Consider the following 22782-nt stretch of genomic DNA (forward strand, 5'->3'; position numbering starts at 1 on the left):
TGAACTCGAGAAAAATATTTTATAAATTTGCTATCCTTCATTAAAAAGGAATCCATACACCGATGTTGGGGGCCTGTCCCATCGTCCCTAGTCTTAACTTCTATTTATACTGCGGCATGATCAGAGATTGCTATGTTATCTATTTTGCAGGACAATATGGAATTCAAAAGGGTCGAGGGAGCAAAAAACGTATTAATTCTAGTATGACACTTGTGTGTGTTAGAGTAGAACATAAAGTCTCTGCCCTGGGGGTGAAGACACCTCCAAACATCTACTAGCCTTAGCTCCTTATTCAGATCCGCCAATTGTCTGGATCCAAGAGATATACCCATAGTACTCTTGGGTATCCTATCTGTCTCTGAGTCCATAATACAATTAAAATCTCCTCCTATAATTGAATGGCGGGCCCCAAAAGCCATCAACTTGGAGAATGCTTCTGTTACAAATTTGAAGGGGTGTGCTGGGGGGGGCAATAAAGATTCAAAATCCTATACTCCTCTCCATTTATTAGGGCTTTGATCAGTATATACCGTCCAGATTCATCTTTTATCTGGCTTAAGATTTTAAAAGGAAGATTCTTCTGAATGAGAATGACTGCTCCCCTACTTTTTGAGCTAAAAGATGAGAAAAAGGCCTGGTCATATCCATCCTGTTGGAATTTTAAGTGCTCTTTGTCAAGTAGATGTATCTCCTGCAAAAGAGCTATATCAACCCTTTCTTTTGTAAGGTTTGACAGCATCTTCTTACTTTTGATTGGTGAATTACTCCCCTTGACATTCCAGGTGCACCACCTAAGCGAATAGCTAGCCATGATCGTTCAGGCAAGCCCAAGACCCCCCAGGAGGAAGTACCCCACCGAAAACACCTTGAGTAAAGACCATGAAGAATTCACAAAAGCAAAAATTCTTCAAGACATTTACACCAATACAATTAATAACTATTCCGAAGTAAAAAAAAACACAAAACACATTTGAAAGGAGATTCTCCCCCTTGCTCCCAGGGGGGTGTAACTACCTATCAATAACCCCAACATAACTTCTCCTAACTAGTGCCCCTCCCTCGACCTAGGCATTATAAAAAGGAGTAGACAAATTCAAGTGTTCTATAAAACCAAAAAGTTATAAGTGAGTGACCCACGACCCCCCCCCCCCCCCCCCCCCCACTCCACACCAACATCTAGGTGCGTTTAGCAAACATAATACAAAATATAAATATATAAAACTACAAGGTTACAAGCATAGCAATGATTAGAAAACTAAGTAAGATGACAGAAGAAGAGAACCCCGCTCTAAAAAAAAGTAGGACAAAACAAACCCCCCCCACATAAATCAAATATGCATAATGATTAGCAACAAAGGCTCCTTCCCTGCCCCCTGGAAAAGGAGATGAACAAAAAAGGGATGGAGAAGGAAAGAAGGGGTAAACCGGGGGGGGAAGGTGTCACAAAGCAAAATTGTTCTCCATATGATTTGAATCTTACAGTCTATTTAAGAGAGTCCAGATATTCTTTAGCCTTCTCCAGTGATCCAAAGTCGTACACTGATCCTTCGTGGCTGAAGCGCAGCGTTGCTGGGTAGCGCAATGAATGTTGGATGTTTAGGTCTCTTAGGCGCTTCTTCGCCTCATCGAATGCCCTCCTCTTACGGACCATGGCTGGAGAAAAATCCTGGAATAACATAATCCTGGAACCCTTGTGCATCATGTCCTGGGGATCCTTCCTCAGGACTCTGGAGGCTTCCAGGAGCATCTGCTTCTCTTTATAGCATTAGAGCTGGGACAAAACCGGGCGGGGGCGCTGGCCGGCCCGGGCCTGCGTACAGGAACCCGGTGGGCCCACTCCACCCGTACCTGGCCTGATCCGGACTCCAACTTTAATACTTGAGAGAGCCATTGCTCCAAAAAAAACTGCAAGCTGGACTTCCTCTTCCTGTTCGGGAAGGTCGAGCAACTGAATATTTTTTCGATGACCCCGATTATCGAGGTCATCAATGTGCTCTTTCAAGGTCCAGGCTCGCTGCTCGAGAGCCCGGACCCGGCCCACGGCCAACTCGGCAGCAGCTTCCGAGGTTGCGGCCTTTTGCTCCGCCCCTCCAACACATTGTTCGAGTTTTTCAATTTCTCGGTCGTGCTTCTGCAGCACGACTGAGAACGACTCCCACCTGCTCCTGGATTCTTTGATGAAGGCATTGATCCTCTCCTGCAGCTTGCTGATCACGGAGATCAGGCTTGCCTCCACAGTTAAGTCCCCTGAGGCAGCCCTGGACCTCTCTACTGCTGCTGGAGGGGGTGGGGTCCCTGCCTGTTGTGAACTTCGGGAATTTTTGCCCTTAATCATTTTAAGAACAACACCAAACTGTTCAAGTTTGATGTAAAATGACTAAGTATGCTCGGAAAAAGCTATTTTAAATTAATTAAAAGGTGTGGTGAAGGCGGGTGCGCCACTTTGCCCAAGTCTTAGGCAGAGCACTACAGACTCAGACTTGCTGGGTCACCGCCATCTTGAATCTCCCTCGCAAATGTGACTTTAAGAAAGGGACGAAGGATAATCTGGGAAACCATAGACCATTGATAAGAATAATGTGAAAACTGACGTCATAATCTGAAATATGATAGATAAATGCTTGGAAAACATGGCTTGGTCAAAGGCAGGTCATTTCTGACAAATTTGATCTAATTTTTTGATGAGGTGACACAGGCAATGAGTGTTGTGGATGTTGCATATTTGGACTTTCAGAAAGCATCTGATGTGGCGCCACATGGCAGGTTGGTTGGGAAATTAGAAGTGCTTCGGATTGATGGGTCCTAGCCAGTACGGATTAGAAATTAACTAAAAGACAGGAAACAATGGGTCAGTATAGATGGGTATTTCTCAGATTGGAGAGGAGTTGATAGTGGTATTCCCCAGGGAATGTTGTTAGGACCTTTGCCTTGGAATTTTGACAGGGTAAAGATAGATATTCTGTTTCCAGTAATTGATATGTTATTAACTGGCGGGTCACAATTTCAAGATCATCAGCAGGGGAGGTCAGAGTGAGATGAATAGAAACCTCTTTACTTAGAGAATCTTTCGGCTTTGAAATGTGCCGTTTGGGAGAATGGTGGAGGCAGATTCTATATGAGGTTTCAAAAGAGAGCTCATATATATATGGGAAGTGATTCATTTACAGGGCTACAGAATAGAACTAGCTGGGTGGCTCTTGTGGGAGCCAGTACAGACATGATTAGTCAAATGGCCTCTTTTTGTACTATAACATTCTATGATTCTTTTTGTTCAAATCACTTGTGCAATAAGCAGTGGGAGGGAAGCAGTTGACCAAGATTCTGGCTGAAGCAATATGCTGGTAATAAGAAGAACTTTCAGTGCAGTGCATTAGTAAGTGAAAGCTATGGGATGTAACAATCTTTCATCTTGATAAAACTGGACACAATCAGTTCTGCTACAACACGGTAGTTCCGTTCTCGTGCAATCCCGTGTTATAAGAAAATCACATAATAGCATCTCCATTTAGACTAATGAGGCTAGAATCGATACATGCTTTGAAAGTTAGTGCTATGGAAACAGTATCTTCAGTTCAGCAATCACGTTATAGTGAATTCACATTAACGAAAGGAGCATTACAGCAGAATGATCTGTACACTCCTCGTTGTGGTGAAGACGGAGAAGCCCGTAAACAGTTGGTCGTGCTTGCATCTCATGGCACTCCTCTGATATTAAGAGTTTTTAAAAAATTGAATCAACAGCCATGGATATATAAACATTTCTTTATTATTACCATTACTGGTCATCACCCCAATGGTTTTTCTCTCAAAAGTGATATGCTGCATTATGGTCAGGCTGTTTAACATGACTGCTGTCCTTGGGATGGCTTGAAAGTATATTGTAGCACGAAAGTATATTGTAGTAGGAAGATTACTTAGCAATATCCGAAACCATGATTAATGTTTCAGAGACTAGCTGCCATCTAAACCATATCATACACAATGCGTGAGTGCAAAGCATTTTTGTTCATGTAGGCCAGAAGGTTGATGTAGGAATCATAAATGCTTACAGGGATGTCATCTGGAATGTTTTTTTCACTTGAACGCACCTTGTCGGTTTGGTGAAACTGCATGTTGAACAGGATCAACATGAAAGTGAACACACTGTTGGTTCTTTCAGACATAACATCTGACAATTACTTGATATCTGAATTGCAGCACTGTAACGTGACAGGTGTCCTTGGGATAACTTGAAAGGATCTACTAGCATGAGAGTCAACTTTATTCCAAATACTGCCTATAGCACAGCCTGCAGTGGCAGCATCCAGAAAGAAACCAGAGTTAACACTTTGGGTCCAGTAACCCTTCTTCAGAAGTCCACAGATGTTTCTCCAGCTATTTCTGGTTTTGTTTCAGAATTCCAGCATAAGCAATTCTTTATTTTCTATTTAGTAACTGAAACTACAGGACTTTAGAAGGATATTATTAAAATACAGCAGGCTCAAAGGATTTGCCAGGGTGTTGCCATGACCGGAGAGTTAGTATTATAAGCAGGGGCTGGATAAGCTGGGATTTTTTTCACTGGAGCATAGGAGGTTGACAAGGGACCCTATAGAGGTTTATAAAACCATGAGGCACACAGATAAGATGAATAGCAAAGCTCTTCTCCCTAGGATGGCAGAATTCAAAACTAGGAGGCATATTTTTAAAGGTGAGAGGAGAAAGAATTAAAAGGGACTTGAGGGGCAACCTTTTCACGTGGAGGTGGTGCCCATATGGAATGATCTGCCAGAGGAAGTGGTAGATGCAGGTACATTTACAACATTTACAAGACATTTAGACAGGTACATGGATAGGAAAGATTTAGAGGGATATGAGCCAAATGCCAGCAAGTGGGATTAGCTTAGTTTGTGAAACTTGGTTGACATGGATGAATTGGACCAAAAGGTCTGCTTCTGTGTTATATCAGCCTATGATTTTCTAAGATGAATCCTACTCAAGCCTCAGAAATTCAGATCAACCCATCTTTTATGAATAAGTGCTTACTGTAGGTAGAACCTCAACACACTATGAGGTTTTCATGCTCACAGATTCTTCCAAGTTGTCATGTCATTGCATGCAATCTGGAATCTAATCTCTGACTGTACTGATGATTCTCTTTAAATGCAGGCTGCACCTCTTTGTAGTGCAGATTAAATTCTCCCTAAATTGTGATACAGAAAATTAGATCCGTCAGGATTCATGCACGCAAGATTTGAATCCTGTATTTCTAATTTCTGTTAGCTACCTTGAAATTAGTATTCATGTACAGGCCACAAACTATTTGCTGCACTATAATATTTGCATGTACATTCTCAAGTCCCTCAAAACCTATCAAAATGAGCATGATGGCAAAAGAATAAGAAAGTTCAGTCAATGTGGAAAAATCAAATTTTTTTTTCAATAAATTGTTTATCCTTTCAGTTTTAGCTGCATTTATACTGCCATTTTAACAGCAGTTTAAAACTGAAATCACTTCCCAATGATGCTAAACCCATCATATAAATCTAAAATCAGAGCATTTGCTGACCTGAGGGAAGCAGAGTGAGATTCCTGGGAAGACAGTGTGTCACATCATGTACAGTATAAATCTACTGCTCATTCATGAAGCGCTAGTGCCATAGGCATTTGGTATGTTCATCTACGTCTCATTTAAGTTTTCTTTTTTCACAATCTAAAGACGTACATGCTTTTTCTGTTTGGTGAAACCTCTGACCCAGACCTTATTCTAATGTTTAAGAATGTTACAAACTTGGTCGAAAGGAGCCAGGCAAGGATAATCATGGCCACAGTCACATGTTCAGGATCGGGGGTGACCATTTTGGACTGAGATGGGGAAACATTGCTTCACGCAGAAGGTGGCCATCCAGCAGAATTCACTCCTACAGAAGGTTGTGAAGGCTATGAATGCATTCAAGAAAAAGAGTGATCATTTTTTAAAAAATGTTAAATGCATCAAGAGAGAGAGAGATAAAGCCTTGAGTTTGAGGATTAGCCATATTGATATTGATTAGCAAAGCAGACTTGAAGGTTGAATACCCTAGTTCTGCTCCTAGTCTCTATGTTTCTACCCAAAGTGCAAAGTCCAGTTTCAAACTTGCAGTGCAAATGCAACCTTAATTTGATATGTTGCTTGATGAGAGAAATCTACTTTCTGAATTCTGTTGTGAAAACAAGTTGTAGAGGTGGTTGTTATGCGAAATTTTGTCAAGCATGTTTGACAGGAAGCAGACAAGGGCAAAAAAAAGAATCCAGAGATTTTCAGTGCCATTCATCCATTTCAAACAAAAATTTCAGCAGGGGATTCAGTCTCCTCAGATTGTGGCACTTTTAATTATTCCAGCTTGTAGAAATAATTGTGTTCTCACAGATGAATGTTTAAATTTATTCAAGTTAATTATTTTCCTCTGTTTTATTTTTAAGAATTATATATCAAGACTTACCTGGCTTTAAAAATTCACTTACATGTCAATCGACAATCCTAAATTTTTACGGGTGATTTTAGTGGCAGTTTCACAGAGATAAATGTTGAGCATGTCACTGAAGTACCAGTCTATTGATGCTAGTGGATTGGCAGATCAAGTTGGACAACAAAACTTTGGTTTCCACTTTTACTGTGCATGAGTGATTGGCAGATGTTATTTTTCAATTTATTCCTAAAATAACGTAGCCTCTGTTATTATTACGGCAAAATCTAGATCATTATACTCAACTTATGTTGGCACTCATTCTGTAAAACTACTTTTCAGTTTGAGATGTGCACAAACAGGTGGCAGAATAACTTGGAAGATTTTCAATGGGATTATAAAGCAACTGACAATCCTTAATATCCATAATTTTCTTATCTGAACTTGATATAGATTGTTTAGTAATTTAAGACAGAATGAAAAAGGAAACTTGGATTTCAGGCTTCAGTTTAGAGCAATCTAGATCAAACTATTAACATAATTCACTATTTCCGACATAGTTCTAAATTTCAGACCTGAACTCAAGAGAAATTCTGACAAATAGGTGAGGAATCATTTTGAATCTTAATACATCAGAAGATGCACTCCATCAGACTATTTCACACTATGTGAGGTTCATATCAGTAGACTACAAATGCAGTCAAGCGTGAAACGAGATTTAAAAATTACTCAGTCAATTGGATCATCTAGGTATTTTGAATTTAGTGTTGAATTTTTATTTATTGCTCTTCATTCTCACTCATTTAGTATTATGAAAAATGAGGATGCAAACAGCAAGCCCTCTCCTGTCAAGCATGTAAATAGAGCAACCCACAGTATAACTAAGAAGCTGCTCAATGTAATTTGCACTCTTACTTTAAATAAATATCTGAAAATAATTCATTCATTATGCAGAAATAGAATTAAATCACAAAAGAAGTGCAAATATTGCTAGTAGATAATCCCTGTGCACTATTTTGAATAACAAAGTGCATTATTTACTAGTTGTGTCAAAATCTTTAATCATAAGTGACAATTTTTTCTAGTGGCTCTCAAAAGTATATTATATTGACCATAAATGACTGTCAGGTTGCAGCTTATCATGGAAGCAATTGATTTACCATAAAATGCAAAAAGCTCAAATCAGTTTGATGTTTCTACAGAAATCACAGAAGCAAATTAGGTTTACTATCTAGTCAATCTTTTGCCTAAACTAAGTTATGCAGCATAGTGTCATTCATTTTCATGCCACTTGTAGACAATTACACCTTCTTGGTTATCATACACATTGACACTTTGTATTTTCCGTCAGTAATGGGATAGCAATCACCTTACAGCTGGTGAGATTTCAGTACAACTCAACTACAAAGAAAAAAAATGTGATTTGTTTATTTCCTCCTTCCTTCTATCAAATGCAGAAATTATGCAACATAAAAATGGCTTTAGTCAATAAAATACATGTGGGAATAAAATGTAAACTATTGCTTTTGGCTTCTCAATTATACCAACATAATTTCATGGATAATGATCAATAAAACAAGATATGAAAACATAATATTTCTGAAATAGTTGACTGGTCTGCTTTGTTTGGTCCTGTGTCCTGCAATCTGTTATTACTTATGAGGCTTGAAAGGTCAGAAATTCCAAGAATACAAAGTATAATGGTTCTTCTATTGTTACCAAGATATAGTCAGCTTAACTACCTTTATTTACATTTTAAAACATAACTATTACATTTAGTCTGTCGCTTTCAGTAGATTTTAAATAGAGTGAATCATTATTCTAACATTATAAAATCTTACAAGCTTCATGAATAGAAATGCTGCATTTAACTTTGCTGCTGATAAACTAAAACTTCTCACAGGATATTTAGCAAATTGGCTTTGTTTGTATTTACTTTATGTCTCAACACATAGATGTATACGAGATGTATAAACCGTAGTCTTCACTGACAAGTTTCTTCATGTCTGCAAACCTTTGCTGAAAAGGCAGAGCACATGAATTTTTAAAAGTTCATACATAATATATTATAAATATAGGATGAGTAATGTGGTACATGGACTTTAATAAAATGCTCCATCCCGTTTCTCAGAGAGACTGAGATGTAATCAATACTAGAAAAAAGTGTCTCAGGGAAATGACCTGAGATTTATTCCTTTTTGTACAATGTGACACACATTGGGGAGATGATATTGAATTTCAGAAAACATTTTTAGAGTGGAACAATGAGAGTGCCTTTTAATATACTCTTCTGATAATGTTTTTAAGGATGAACATTATTTTTCATCTACAGAGAGCTTTGACACAAAAATAGGATGGTTGTTTCACAGGATGCAAAAGAATCTAAGAAAGAAAAGAACTTACATGAATTTGAGTCTCTGTAATTCTTGACTGGATAGGACTTCTGTTCCGCTCTGCATTAGAGAAGAGGTCTCCAGATGAAAGATCTACAATCCGTGAGTGAAGTTTCTGTAAAATAATTTACACAGCAGTTGATGACAAAAACGAAAAACAGAAATGTTAGGATTACTCCCAATTGACTCTTCTTCCAAATGAATAACTGCAGTGGTTCATATGATAAAACGGTAGTTGCTTGGATAAATCAAAAATGATTACAATATTAATAAGGTTTGGGATGAATCAATTCTCATTATATGTACTATTTTGTCAGAAAATCTTTGTATTTTTTAAATTAGCTTTATTGCCTGACTTTAGCAAGTTGGCAGCAAGCTTGATGATAAGCCCAAATTTCTTTGTTTGTTCAGTTTATTGAACAAAATTGTTTGCTAACCTATTACAGCCATTATATGCATCTTTCTATTTATACAAGTGAAAAAGTTCAAATAGAGTTTCAAACAGCAAAGGTCAAGTGGCAAATATTACTGGTAAAGTCACTGTGACATAGAGTCATAGAGATGTACAGCATGGAAATAGACCCTTCGGTCCAAATTGTCCATGCCGACCAGATATCCAAACCCAGTCTAGTCCCACCTGCCAGCACCTGGCTCATATCCCTCCAAACCCTTCCTATTCATATACCCATCCAGATGCCTTTCAAATGTTGCAATTGTACCAGCCTCCAGCATTTCCTCTGGCAGCTCATTCCATACACATACCACCTTCTGAGTGAAAAAGTTGCCCCTTCGGTCTCTTTTATTATCTTTCCCTTCTCACCCTAAACCTATGCCCTCTTCTTCTGGACTCCCCCACCCCAGAGAAAATACTTTGTTTATTATTCCTATCCATGCCCCTCATGATTTTATAAGCCTCTATAAAGTCACCCCTCGGCCTCCGATGCTCCAGGGAAAGCAGCCCTAGCCGATTCAACCTCTCCATATAGCTCAAATCCTCCAAACCTGGCAACATCCTTGTAAATCTTTCAAGTTTCACAACATCTTTCCAATAGGACAGAGACCAGAATTGCACGCAATATTCCAACAGTTCCAACAGACATATTTTTCCAGACATTAGTAAATTAATTATAAATTATATTTTAAAATCATGCATATCAAATTATTACTATTTAAGGAAAATATTGTTGAAGAAAGAGGACTGACTTATCATTAGTTTATTATGGAAAAATCATTACAGAAGAGTAAGTGTGCAATGTGTGAAGTGTAAAGGACTAATTTTGCCTAAACACTTTTTGACTACATTCTTGTAATTATTATATATTTCATTTTCACATTGTTTAATAGCTTGAAAAATTTTGCTAAATGGGGATGAAATAAATAAATGACTGGAATATAAATCTAGCCTTTTCATTCATACAATATAATGTTAATTTCCAATTTGCTTTCAGTTACACTATACAAATTTAAACAATACTTAAATTTTACACACATTAAATGAATAATAACGATGAAAGTATTTTGAGTGACTAATGTGATCACCACTCACATGATACAGAAAAATCTTGACAGTACTAAATTTAGGAACCAATATATAAATGTTATTTTCAGACCCACAGGCAAATTTGAACATCACCTTCCTTCATAGCGTTTCCTTCTAAAGAGTTCTAACTCAAAGTCATTAATGTCATCCGTTAAAGATAATTAAAATGAATAGAAAATAATTGCACTTGGGATCTGGAGACTCAGAATCTGGGGCATTAATATTTGCATGTTATTTGATTATATACTCAATTCCTCAGTTCAACAGCACTCAAGGGGCTGGTAAACCAATGCTAATTTACTACTAGTAATCTGTGTACTAATTACTAATGTTTTCTGCCTGTATTTTTCCACATATTTGTTACTTTAGCTATAGTAAAGGCAAGGTTTTTCTAAATATTGATATTGCAGTACTGAACAAACATTGAATTACTGCAGCACAGCTACATGCTTGAACAGGTTTTATGGGTTTTATTACTAGCTTTGCTGCATATGACAGCAAACTGTAATTAGTTGGTTTGAAATTTTGCATGAACAGCATTATTTTTACCAAAGATATTTGCTTTAAAAAATCGCTGCAGTTTATCAACTGCTGTCCAACAATCACAGAATCAGAAACGTATTTGGTGCAGGGGGAGGCCATTTTGCCCATTGTGTTCTGCACTGGTTCTCCAAATGAATGTTATGATTTAGTGTCTTTCTCCTGCCTTTTCCCCAGAACCCTGCATGGTGTTGCTGTACAAATAATTATCTAATAATCTCCTGAATGACTCAACTGAATTGATTTCCACCAGGTAATGCATTCCAGGCTCTAACTACATGTTGGGTGGGAACATTTTCTTTGTACCATATGTATCTTCTGCAAATTACCTTAAATCTGTGCCCCCCATGTACTCAATCCTTTCAAGACTGGGAACAATTTCTCATTATCTACTTTATCTCGACCCATCCTGATTTTGAAAACTCCAATTACATTTCCTTTTAGCCTTTCCTCTCCAAGGTAAACAGTTTCAACATGTCCAGTCTCTCTTCTTAGCTTTACAGTTTCTTATCCTTGAAACCATGCTTATAAATCTCTTCTGTATTATTTTCAGTGTCTTCAAAGTTTCTAAAGTGTGGGGCTCAGAAATATTGAATCATTGAAATAGCAAAAGTGATTTTTCCAATATATTCAGCAACGTTTTCAGGCAAAGCTTATGATGAACATAGCAATTTTCATTTGACTACATCTTGCTTTGCTGTGAAGCATTGAGAGATACTGCACTATACCTTGGGCGAGTTGCATCTTGAAATTATTTCATTTAAAAACTATGCTAGAATCAGGATATTTTGAAAATTGATGCAGTCAAAGTATGATCATCCAACATACAGCAAGCATTTTTTCAGTTAACATTTTAAAATTATTTTCCCCCAGTTCATATTAATCACACACCTGCAATGCATGAATGAAGTGAATAAGTAATTGATTGAGAAAATAATTATCGAGATACCAAGACAAAAATAAAAATTGAACATTAAACCTAACCATTAATCACAATTTTAAGCCTAAGCTCTAACAACTGAACTCTCAGTGTGCTGTATCTTTAGGTGTCAGGATTCTCAAAGGATCAATATATTTACACAAAACTCTCCCTCAAACCATCAACTTTCAAGGATTTAGAGTTTTTTATTTTGTTTTTTCAGAGGCTTCTTTTGGCAGTGACTTTTTGAGCGTTAAGAGATTCCGTCAAAATTACATTTTCTCCACATATTCCTGGAATGAGTTTGAAGTTTGAAAACCAATTCACACCTACAGTTCAATCACTGACTACTGCCACTAAGTGTTCCACTGCTATTACTAGACTTGCCCTCCTAAAGATCTGTGATAAAGAATTTCAACTGTATTCACAGCAGCTCATTGAATCCTTTAAACTAAAAAGAAAATCAATAAAATGTTTCATTACCTGGGAGATGCCAACATAATGAAAATTCCAAATGTGTCTGCATATATATAATAGCAAATTTACTGGTTTGTGTCTCACTCCAAGACCCAAGGTCAATAGGCCTAGGTTGATTCGAATTGAACAAATAAATATTCGGACAGATGCCTCTTTTTCTGTCTGCTACTGTTTGCTATTTCTATGCCAGCTATCATCACAATAATTCCATACATATCAATCCTTAACCCCTTCTTTATACTGTCACCTCCCAGTGCTCTTAGTAGCCACAGCCAAGGTGTACCTAATGTTTGCATGTTGGTGACTCAAAGCTATTTCAGCAGTAAAAGAATGCATGGGTCCATTCAATAATTACAGAACATGTTTATCTAAAAATACAGCAACTGAGAGCGAGGCATTTCCCCTCTCACTGTTGCATATGCAGATAAACAAGAGTTTGAACCTCACCATGTGGTAGGTTTGTTTCCAGCATTTTCTTATGACTGGATCTACAGGCCTTTTTGGTCAACTGTGATAGAGGAAGTAGTTTATGGCTTGTTAGCAACTCATTCTAGGTTAATGGTATATTAGTCCATAAAATAACATTGTTTGAGAGCCTGGGTTCTGAAGCGCAGGAGCAACGTACTACTTGATTTTGATTTTCAAATGTTAAGAAAGCACTTTTATAGTTTCACTGTAGATTTGTTCAGAGAGCGGTGAGGGGTCTCTGGAGACTTGTTTTGTTTACATTCATATAATGAGGTTCTTAAAAACCTTTAAGATGAACAGCTCAACACTGAAACCCTGGAAAGTAAAGGCTGGTGGAAACAAAGGGCACAAATCTATGGTAATGCAAAGAATAATAAGGATCAATTGATGAAAACAAGCAGAGGGTTTGTTATTCCTGATGAAGGGCTTATGTCTGAAATCCCGATTCTCCTGCTCCTTGGATGCTGCCTGACCTGCTGTGCTTTTTCCAGCACCACACTCTTGACTCTGATCTCTAGCATCTGCAGTCCTCACTTTCTCCGATAGAGGGTCTGCTATTGTCATCTTTTACAGGTGCATGGAAATCACAGTTGTAAAGACAACTTTTATTTTTCATTATTTCTTCAAAATGGCAAAAGATAGTGGTTTAAACCGGGGACTGTGATAAGAAGATGCTGCAATTTCAAAAATGAGATACCAAAACTCATCTTGAGTTCTATCTATAATGGTGGCTTGTTCAAGCACAGGGGTGGGAGGTAGTAGGGGACAGGGAGTGGATGTTAGACATCTTGGCTTCATGGGAAAGTGTTCCTAACAGTTTTGTCCACTGACAGATCTTGGACTAGTTTTCCATCCTGTGCCAGTTGTGTCTGTGTGTTCAGGACTGCTCAACATTCGAAAAACTTCTTGAATGATTCCTGGGTGAGTCGTTGCAGTTTTTGTGTTTGAAGAAACATCTAGCTTGTGAAAAAAGAAAGCACCTACATATCTCTCTCAATTTCTTTCTCTACCTCATTTTCAAGTGGAAAAGTGCAAGAAAATCCAGGGAAGCTGGCTACTCTACTCTCTTTGTAGATTCCTGAAAGGGAAACTGGCAAAACCAAAGATGCTGAAAGGGTAAACACTCAGAATTGGCGTGTCCACACTTTCATGTTCTCATCCAAGAGTCAATATGAACCAAAAGGAACAGAGGAAAAACATTGCATTGTTGTCCATAATCCAGACCAGTACCAGAATTGCGTGCTTCAGTGAATTTTATATTTGTGTCTTGTCATGTCTCGGTGTGACCTTTTGTATATATAAGGATTTTGTTGATAATTATAAGTTTTCAGCTTGTTCTTATTTGCAGTTATCAGATAAGAAAAATAATTTGCAATAAATAGCTGTTTTCTTGTTAAGTACAGAAACCAGGTGAATGTTTTCTACCAAACTTGGTTTGTCAGTCAAGTAAACTGGGAACTTTTAAACTATTTTTTTCACAATGTGATAACTCCAGAAATAGTGGGGAATTATTACTAGCACACTTCCCCAGTCAGTCATGACACAACACTGATTCTTGGCAACTACAGCTGCAGAAGACATCGAGCTGGTTGACCAGTCCTGTCCTATAAGAACTCAAGCAATGGCACTTGTGTTAACTAACTGGGTATGCCCATGAGTAGCTTCAGGTAGTTGGGAATGGGAAACAGCAGGGATTAAGGTACAAAGTATAGCTATGAAGGTTTCTGTTGGACTTAAAGCTGTCATGCATAATATAGCATCAGCATCATCCACTGTAAACCAAACTTAATTCCCAACTGTAGATGTATGCAGCTAGTTGAGTCCAATTAAGTACTATTTAATTAATTTGTTGTCAAATATTCCAACCAATGTGTGCTGATTGCAGACTCACATTTCAACTCATCTATTCAGTGCTTGCGGCTGGAATGAGGGAAGCTGCTGAGCTCCCCTAAGTGATCACATAGGATAACCACATAGCTGAAATGTGCCAAAGTGACCAATTCAATTGAAATCTCTTTTTTTAAATGTTGAATTACCAACATAATTGTGTACTGCCAGTCAGTATTTATGAATGAATTTGAGCTGGTAGCTATAGCAAACCTTTATGCAATACTATTTAGAAGTCAAATTCAAATAGGGTGAGGGCACAAGCTGTTCACTACCAGTATCACTAGGAATGAGAGGCATATATGGTTTTAATAACACTCTAAACTGTGCCTTGAAATTTCTGGTACCCAAAACAAACTAAGGCAGTGAAGAAGTGAAATACTATGTGAGCACTCTTAAGCGTCAGTAGCAGTAGTCATCTCCACTGCCCAGTGAGTAACTCAAACTCCTGTTTTCACACTCAAGCCACAATGATAATTGGACATTTGGAGATAAATAACAACCAGCCTCCCTGCAGGGAGCAGGTTAACATAACTGATAATCTAATGGATGACTTGCTTCCCCATGGGAAGAGAATCTCCCAGCAGACAGAGCATCTCCAGAAGATGAGGAGAGAGACCTGCATAGAAATGAAGCAGTATCAGACAAGTCAACTGGAAGAGGATGTAAACAGCAAACTGGACAATCCAAGTGGTGACAGATAGTTTCAAACAGGAGTAACAGGACAGTTGCTCATTACTGGACTAGAATTGTGTCCCATGTATTGATGGTGGTACAGCTGGTAATTCAGGTTGGAATCACTAATCATATTTGATGTAGACACTGATGAGTGTTGGCAAACCAATGCTCAACAGTTTGCAGGAAGGTAACCCTCAGTTTCTGCGCAGGTTGGTGATATTGCTGTACAGGCTTATTGGAAATCTCAAATCTAATCTAATGACTGACGACTGGAATCTGGGAGCAAGGAGGGACAATCCAATTGGTAGCAGCTTCCTTGGGAATGACCATGCGCCAGAAGTGTAGAATTGTGGGTGTTCAATAGATACAGAAATTAGTTAGACAAACAGATATGTAACAGTGTACAGAGGTATCTAGCAAGCTGAAAGGTGCATGGAGTGGGGAGGGTAAACTTGGCGTGGCTTTCAGGGTTAAAACAATGAATTTCAAGCTTCATTCAGAACTACTCAAACAGAGGAGACATGAAACTTTTAAATAAATCAAGTGAAATAACCACGATAATGTATGCACAAGTAGAGAAAATGGTTGACATTAGAGAGATAATTGCTGGGTCATGGTCACTGGACACAGGTGCAGTAGCAATATGATTCGTCTGACAATGTAAAGCCTTTATCATAACTGGAGGCTTGTCCAGCCTTCTAATTCAACACTGATAATTGTAATCGTCTTGCATCACTCATGGTTAGGTGACAAATGTAGTGCAAAATGTATAAAAATATAAAGAAACCTTTGTTCATTGAACTGTCTCTCTTGGACTGTATCTCCACATGAATATGGCAGAATAATGCCTTCCTCTTTTTGGATCCTTAAACCTGAGTATTGCTTGAAACATTGCAACAATTAACCATGGATCACTATCTATAATATAGTGATACTTGCCCTAGTATCTAACTTGAAATTTCTGAAATGACCATTGATATCACTACCACCTTGTCAAAATATAAGATCTGCAATTTGCAGCTGTATACTTGAGATTTTAATTCTAATGGATAAGTTTCTCTCTTATTAACCTCTGTGTGGGTAGCTCTTTGATTTCTTGCTTTTCTGAAATAATGTCCTACTTTAGGCTACTGTGTGACTGATAAAGTATTCACTTTTAATAACTGGACACTGGCTCTGCCTTTAAGGATTTTTTTGCTCCACCATGCCTGACAGGACTGATAGTGCCAGTGCCTGTACTAATCGCTGTACTGTGTCATATGTGACTTTTGTAGTTTTTGCCTCAAGAACTGAATGGATTTTCCTTGCCTATGCAGCTGATCATCTTCTATTAGGATTGATCTGTCTTACTTCAGTAATGCTGCTTCACTTCCATCTGACTGGCTTTCTCTAGAGTCATATCTTCCTTTGACTATAATCAACCTGACAAAGACTCAATAATTCTGATAACATTCTGCCTCTTGTGAATTCCGACTTTAAATCACCATAGTCACATTTTCCACTAATATGTGGAAATCATTAATGAAATGATCTATAGATGCCTGGATACTGCCCTCTTCCATTAAGTCTTGCTGTTTCATGAAATTTATTAGTTGAGGTTGAAGTAATTGTCAAAGGCTATCAGCAGCTCTTTGAGAGTATCTGTTGCTTTTCTCCTTCGTTAAGCTACATCATCATCAGCCATACCCATGTAGTACTTGTTTGTGATCTAGTATCTAACTGGGAAGGTATTCTCAATCTTAATAAGTGTTTGCTCCACATTTGCATTCTATTTGCCCACCTCTGAAATTAATTCTTCCTGGCATTGTTATTTCTGATGACAGATCTCCATGTGGTTAAATGTTTTCTTTTGTTATAATGATATTTTGCAGTAGTCACAATGCTGCCATTCTGTGCTTTTGTACTGTAATGTTTCCTTGCATTTTGCAGCCAAATGCAGAATTCTTGCCTTTTTACAGTGAAAATGGAGGATTCCCATTGTTCATGGCTTGAATGCAGAACTGCCACTTTTAGTGACTAAAATGAATGATACCTGCATTTTCCCCAGCTTCATAGAATGATTCCTGTTTCTTTAGTGGTTTTACTGCATGAATTTAACTGCTTATAGCTTCAATAAATGACTTGGAGATACTGGCGTTGGACTGGGGTGTACAAAGTTAAAAATCACACAACACCAGGTTATAGTCCAACAGGTTTAGTTGGAAGCACGAGCTTTCGGAGCATTGCTCCTTCATCAGGTGGTTGTGAAACCACCTGATGAAGGAACGCCACTCCGAAAGCTAGAGCTTCCAATTAAACCTATTGGACCATAGCTTGGTATTGTGTGATTTTTAACTCAATAAGTAACATCCAACATATGCAGCTTCAAGTGTTGATTCTCGCTTCTTTAACTGTTCTGTTCTGAATAAATCCCTGACTTCTTTGGCTCTAATGACAATTCCTGGTTCTTTCGTGGTGTTTTTCAGGATGATCTTTGCTCCCTGTGTTTTAAATAAATACTTCCTGCTTTAAAGTGGTTTAATGAAGGAACACTAACTTTTTCTGTAGCCTTAATCAAGACTCAATGTCCTTCTTCCATGGGACAATGGCTATTGAGATTTATTATCTGACCCTTCAATGCTTCAATTCTGACTTTACTACATCCCTGGGTCTGTGACCTCAGTTAAACTAACAATTGTGAGCCTTGATTTTATTTACTATATAGTGCCTTACATGACCCCTCACTATGGTTGATGTGAGCTTTAAATACTTTCTTTACATTTCACTCCCCAACCTGTAACATAGCTCTTTTCAAAATTTTCCTTGCCCACTAGGGATTTTATCTTTACTCAGAGTCATAGAGATGTACAGCTGCCTAATACTCCTGGACCCTCTGATGGAATGCCATCAGGATCAATGCTTGGATGAGAAAAGTGAATGTACTACGGCCAACAAAAATTGATGGGGAAGCATATGTTGAGGGCTACACAGGAGATTGTAGAGGTACTGGGCAAGTTAATGGAATGGGAAAAAAGCTTGGCAGATGAAATTCAATGTGTGAAAATGACAAGTTATGCACTTTGACAGGGGCTGAGTATTATTTAAGTAGAGAAAGACTGCAGGAGGTGACAGAAAGGGCCTTTGGGAGTCCTCAACCATTAACCACGTAAAAAATAAGAAGCATCCAAATTCAGTGGTTAATGGAGTAGTCAAGTGGAATGTGGGTCTTTATTTCATACGGAATGGAGTATAAAAGCAGGCATGTTTTGCTACAACTATATGAAACACTAGTTGGATCAGAGCTATGAAGAGTTTTGGGCCCCTATTTAAAGAAAGATATATTGGAACTGGAAGGAGTTGAGAGAAAGTTCACTAGGCTAATACCTGGTATGGAGGGACTGTCCACTGAGAAGAGGTTCAGTAGGTGGGGCCTGTACTCATTTGGATTTTGAAAAATGAGAAGCAATCTTATTGAAATTACAAGATTATGAGAGATTTGCCAGGGTAGATGAGGAAAGGTTGTTTTCTCTTTAGGGAGACTCTAGGTAGAAGCAGACGGCAGAATCTCAGAATAAAGAGTCATACATACAAGACTGAGGAATTTCTTCTCTCAGAGGGCAGTGAATCTGTGGCTTTTTTTTTTACACCACAGAGAGCTGCTGAGGCTGGCTTCTTAAGAATATTCAAGACAGATTTTTAAATCAGTAAAGAAATTAAGCATTAGAGGGAAAAGTCAGGAAAGTGGAGTTAAGGATTCAGATCAGCAGGATCTTATTGAGTGGCACAGCAGAACTTAATGGGCTGAATGGCCTATTTCTGCTCCTACATCTTATGGTCTTGAATCGAATGTATTTTTTACACAGTTCTTAAATGTTCAGCTCTTCCTTGCTGCTGACTGTCTGTAAACAGCATGCAAATTTGTGCTGAGCCTGAATTTGCTCAAAACGTTTCAAACCACTGCAAGTAGGTTGTATGAGGGGGTCCTTAAAAATGGTTACACCCGAAACATCGACTTCTCCACCTCCAGATGTTGCCTGATTTGCTGTATTCTACCAGCCTCTTGCCTGTCTACTTTGGATTCCAGCATCTGCAGTGCTTTTGTGTCTCTATCCAAGTTGGATAGACAATTATGAAACAACGAAATGAAATCCACACTGCCACTCACGATGTTGCATGTATAGCTAAAACATGTCCTGCACTTACTATGTGGGGTGGGGGGTGGAGAGAGAGAGAGAGAGAGAGAGAAAGAGAGAGAGAGAGAGATGTACAGGATGTATTTGGGCAAGTGTCTTAGAGAAAAATAACACTAATGCTCATAGAGATGTGCAGCACGGAAACAGACCCTTCTGTCCAACTCGTCCATGCTGACCAGACACCTCAACCTAATCTAGTCCCACTTGCCACCACCCAACCCATTTCTCTCCAAACCCTTTCTATTCAAATACCAATCCAGATACCTTTTAAATGTTGCAATTGCACTAGCCAACACCACTTCCTCTGGCAACTCGTTCCATACACATACCACCCTTTGTGTGAAAAGGTTGCCCTTTAGATCTTTTTTATATCTTTCCCCTCTCACCCTAAACCTATGCCCTCTAGTTCTGGACTCTCCCACCCCAGGGAAAACACTTTGTCTATTTATTCTATCCATGACCTTCATAATTTTATGAACCTCTATAAGGTCACCCCTCAAGGGAAAACAGCCCCACCCTGTTCAGCTTCTCTCTCTTGTAGCTTCAATTCTCCAACCCTTGCAACATCCTTGTAAATCTTTTCTGAACCCTTTCAAGTTTCACAACATCTTTCCAATAGGGAGGAGACAAGAATTGCACACAATATTCCAACAGTGGCCTAACCAATGTCCTGTAGAGCCACAATATGATCTCCCATCTCCTAGACTCAATGCTCTGACCAATAAAGGAAGCATACCAAACCAAATGCCTTCTTCACTATCCTATGTGCCTGCGACTCTACTTTCAAGGAGCTATGAACCTGCACTTCAAGATTTCATTGGTCAGCAACGCTCCCCAGGATCTTACCATTAAGTGGACAAGCCCTGCGAAGATTTGCTTTTACAAAATGCAGCGCCTTGCATTTATCTAAATTAAAGTCCATCTGCTACTCCTCAGCCCATTAGCCCATCTGATCAAGATTCCATTGTAATCTGAGGTAATTTTCTTCACTGTCCATTGCACCTCCAATTTTGGTGTCATCTGCAAACTTACTAACTATGCCTCGTATGCTCACATGCAAATCATTTATATAAATGATGAACAGTACTGGAAACAGCACTGATCCTTGTGGCACTCCACTGGTCATACGCCTCCAGTCTGAAAAGCAACCCTCCACCACCATCCCGTCTTCAACTTTGAGCCAGTTCTATATCCAAATGACTAGATCTCCCTGTATTCTATGAGATCTAACCTTGCTAACCAGTCTCCTATGGAGAGCCTTGTCAAAAGCCTTACTGAAGTCCATATAAATCATGTCTACCGCTCTGCCCTTATCAATCCTCTTTGTTACTTCTTCAAAAAACTCAATCAAGTTCATGAGACATGATTTCGCACGCACAAAATCATGTTAACTATTCCTAAACAGTCCTTGGTTTTCCAAATACATGTACAGAGGAACCTCGATTATCCGAACATCAATTATCCGAATATCGGAATATCCGTAGGGGATCTCAAGGTCCCGACAGAAACATTACATCAAAGAGGTGTTTCAACCCTGATCACGTCTTTTGTTTACAATGATTAAAAGCAATCTCAGCTCACTGAAATGCTGAAGAGAACTGTCTGGACTGATGGGAGCCAGTGTGTTGCAATCTCCTGAACAGGGAGCAGACTTAACAGAAAACGTTGAGCCCCAGAGGAGAGGCATTGTATCGATTAACCAAATAATCAATTATCCAAACAAAATAGTGCCTACCCATCTTGTTTGGATAATCGAGGCTCCTCTGTACATCCTGTCCCTCAGGATTCCCTCCAACAACCTGCCCACCACTGACATCAGGCACTAGTCTATAGCTCCCTGGCTTGTTCTTACCACCTTTCTTAAACAGTGGCACCATGTTAGCCAACCTCCAGTCTTTCGGTACCTCACCTGTAACTATTGATGATACAAATATCTCAGCAAGAGGCCTAGCAATCACTTCTCTAGCTTCCCACAAGAGTTCTGGAGTACACCTGATCAGGTCCTCGCAATTTATCCACTTTTATGCATTTCAAGACATCCAGCACTTCCTCCTCTGTAATACGAACATTTTTTCAAGATGTCACCATCTATTTCCCTACATTCTATATCTTTCATGTTCTTCTCCACAGTAAACACTGCTGCAAAGTACTCATTTAGTATCTCCCCGATCTCCTGTGGCTTCACACAAAGGCTGCCTTGCTGATCATTGAGGAGCCCTATTCTCTCTCTAGTCACCCTTTTGTCCTTAATATATTTGTAAAAGTCCTTTGGATTCTCCTTAACCCTATTTGCCAAAGCTATCTCATATCCCCTTTTTGCTGGCCAGTAAACGTCTGGCTGTGCCTCAGAGAGTCCCCGAACACAATTGATCTCTTGGAACCCAACATTACATTGGAGTCAGTCTCAATACCAGAAACTTGGCTGTTCATGCTAAGTTCCCCTGAGAATGCATAACCCCGTACATTTACCAAAACAGCATACTTGTTTGAAATGGGGACAGCCACAGAAAATTTCTGCACTAACTGCCTACCTCTCTTACCTTTCCCAGAGTTAACTCATCTTTGTGACTGTATCTGCCACTTTTCTCCCTTCCTATTACCAGATTTATCCCAGGCTGCTCCGGGAAGCGAGAAATGAGGTTGCTAAGCCGCTGGCGAGGATATTTGCCTCCTCACTCTCCACAGGAATCATACCGAGGGATTGGAAGGAGGCAAATGTTGTTCCTCTTTTCAAGAAAGGTAATAGGGAAATCCCTGGCAATTACAGACCAGTCAGTCTTACGTCTGGAAAGGATTCTGAGAGATAGGAATTATGACTATTTGGCAAAGCATAGTGTGATTAAAGGCAGTCAGCATGGCTTTGTGAGGGGCAGGTCATGCCTCACAAATCTTATTGAGTTCTTCGAGGAAGTGTCAAGACAGAATGGCGACGGTCGAGCAGTGGATGTGGTGTATATGGACTTCAGCAAAGCATGTGATACGGTTCCCCATGGTAGGCTCATTCATAAAGTCAGGAAGTATGGGATACAGGGAGATTTGGCTATCTGGATTCAGAATTGGTTGGCTAACAGAAGGCAGAAAGTGGTTGTAGATGGAAAGTATTCTGCCTGGAGGACAATGTTGAGTGGGTTCCTGCAGGGCTCTGTTCTTGGGCCTCTGCTCTTTGTAGTTTTATAAATGACTTGGATAAAGAGGTTGAGGGGTGGGTTAATAAATTTGCAGACGACACAAAGGTTGGAGGTGCCGTTGATAGTATTGACGGCTATTGCAGGCTGCAGCGTGA

General features: G+C 39.0%; 1 protein-coding gene across 8 annotated transcripts in view; it reads right to left on the reverse strand.

The window, feature by feature from the left end:
- Positions 1-22782, reverse strand: part of nckap5l (NCK-associated protein 5-like) — a 643060-nt gene that overhangs the window by 102159 nt on the left and 518119 nt on the right. For all 8 annotated transcript variants that reach the window (XM_087989196.1, XM_043694058.2, XM_043694062.2 and 5 more), the window contains one exon: positions 8829-8933. In XM_087989196.1, coding sequence (XP_087845322.1) covers positions 8829-8933 — 105 coding nt within the window. The remainder of the gene's footprint in view (positions 1-8828; positions 8934-22782) is intronic.

Source organism: Chiloscyllium plagiosum, unplaced genomic scaffold, assembly GCF_037043375.1.
Source record: "Chiloscyllium plagiosum isolate Xiang-an unplaced genomic scaffold, Cpla_swu_hap1 HiC_scaffold_7, whole genome shotgun sequence".
NCBI classification, from domain to species: Eukaryota; Metazoa; Chordata; class Chondrichthyes; order Orectolobiformes; family Hemiscylliidae; genus Chiloscyllium; species Chiloscyllium plagiosum.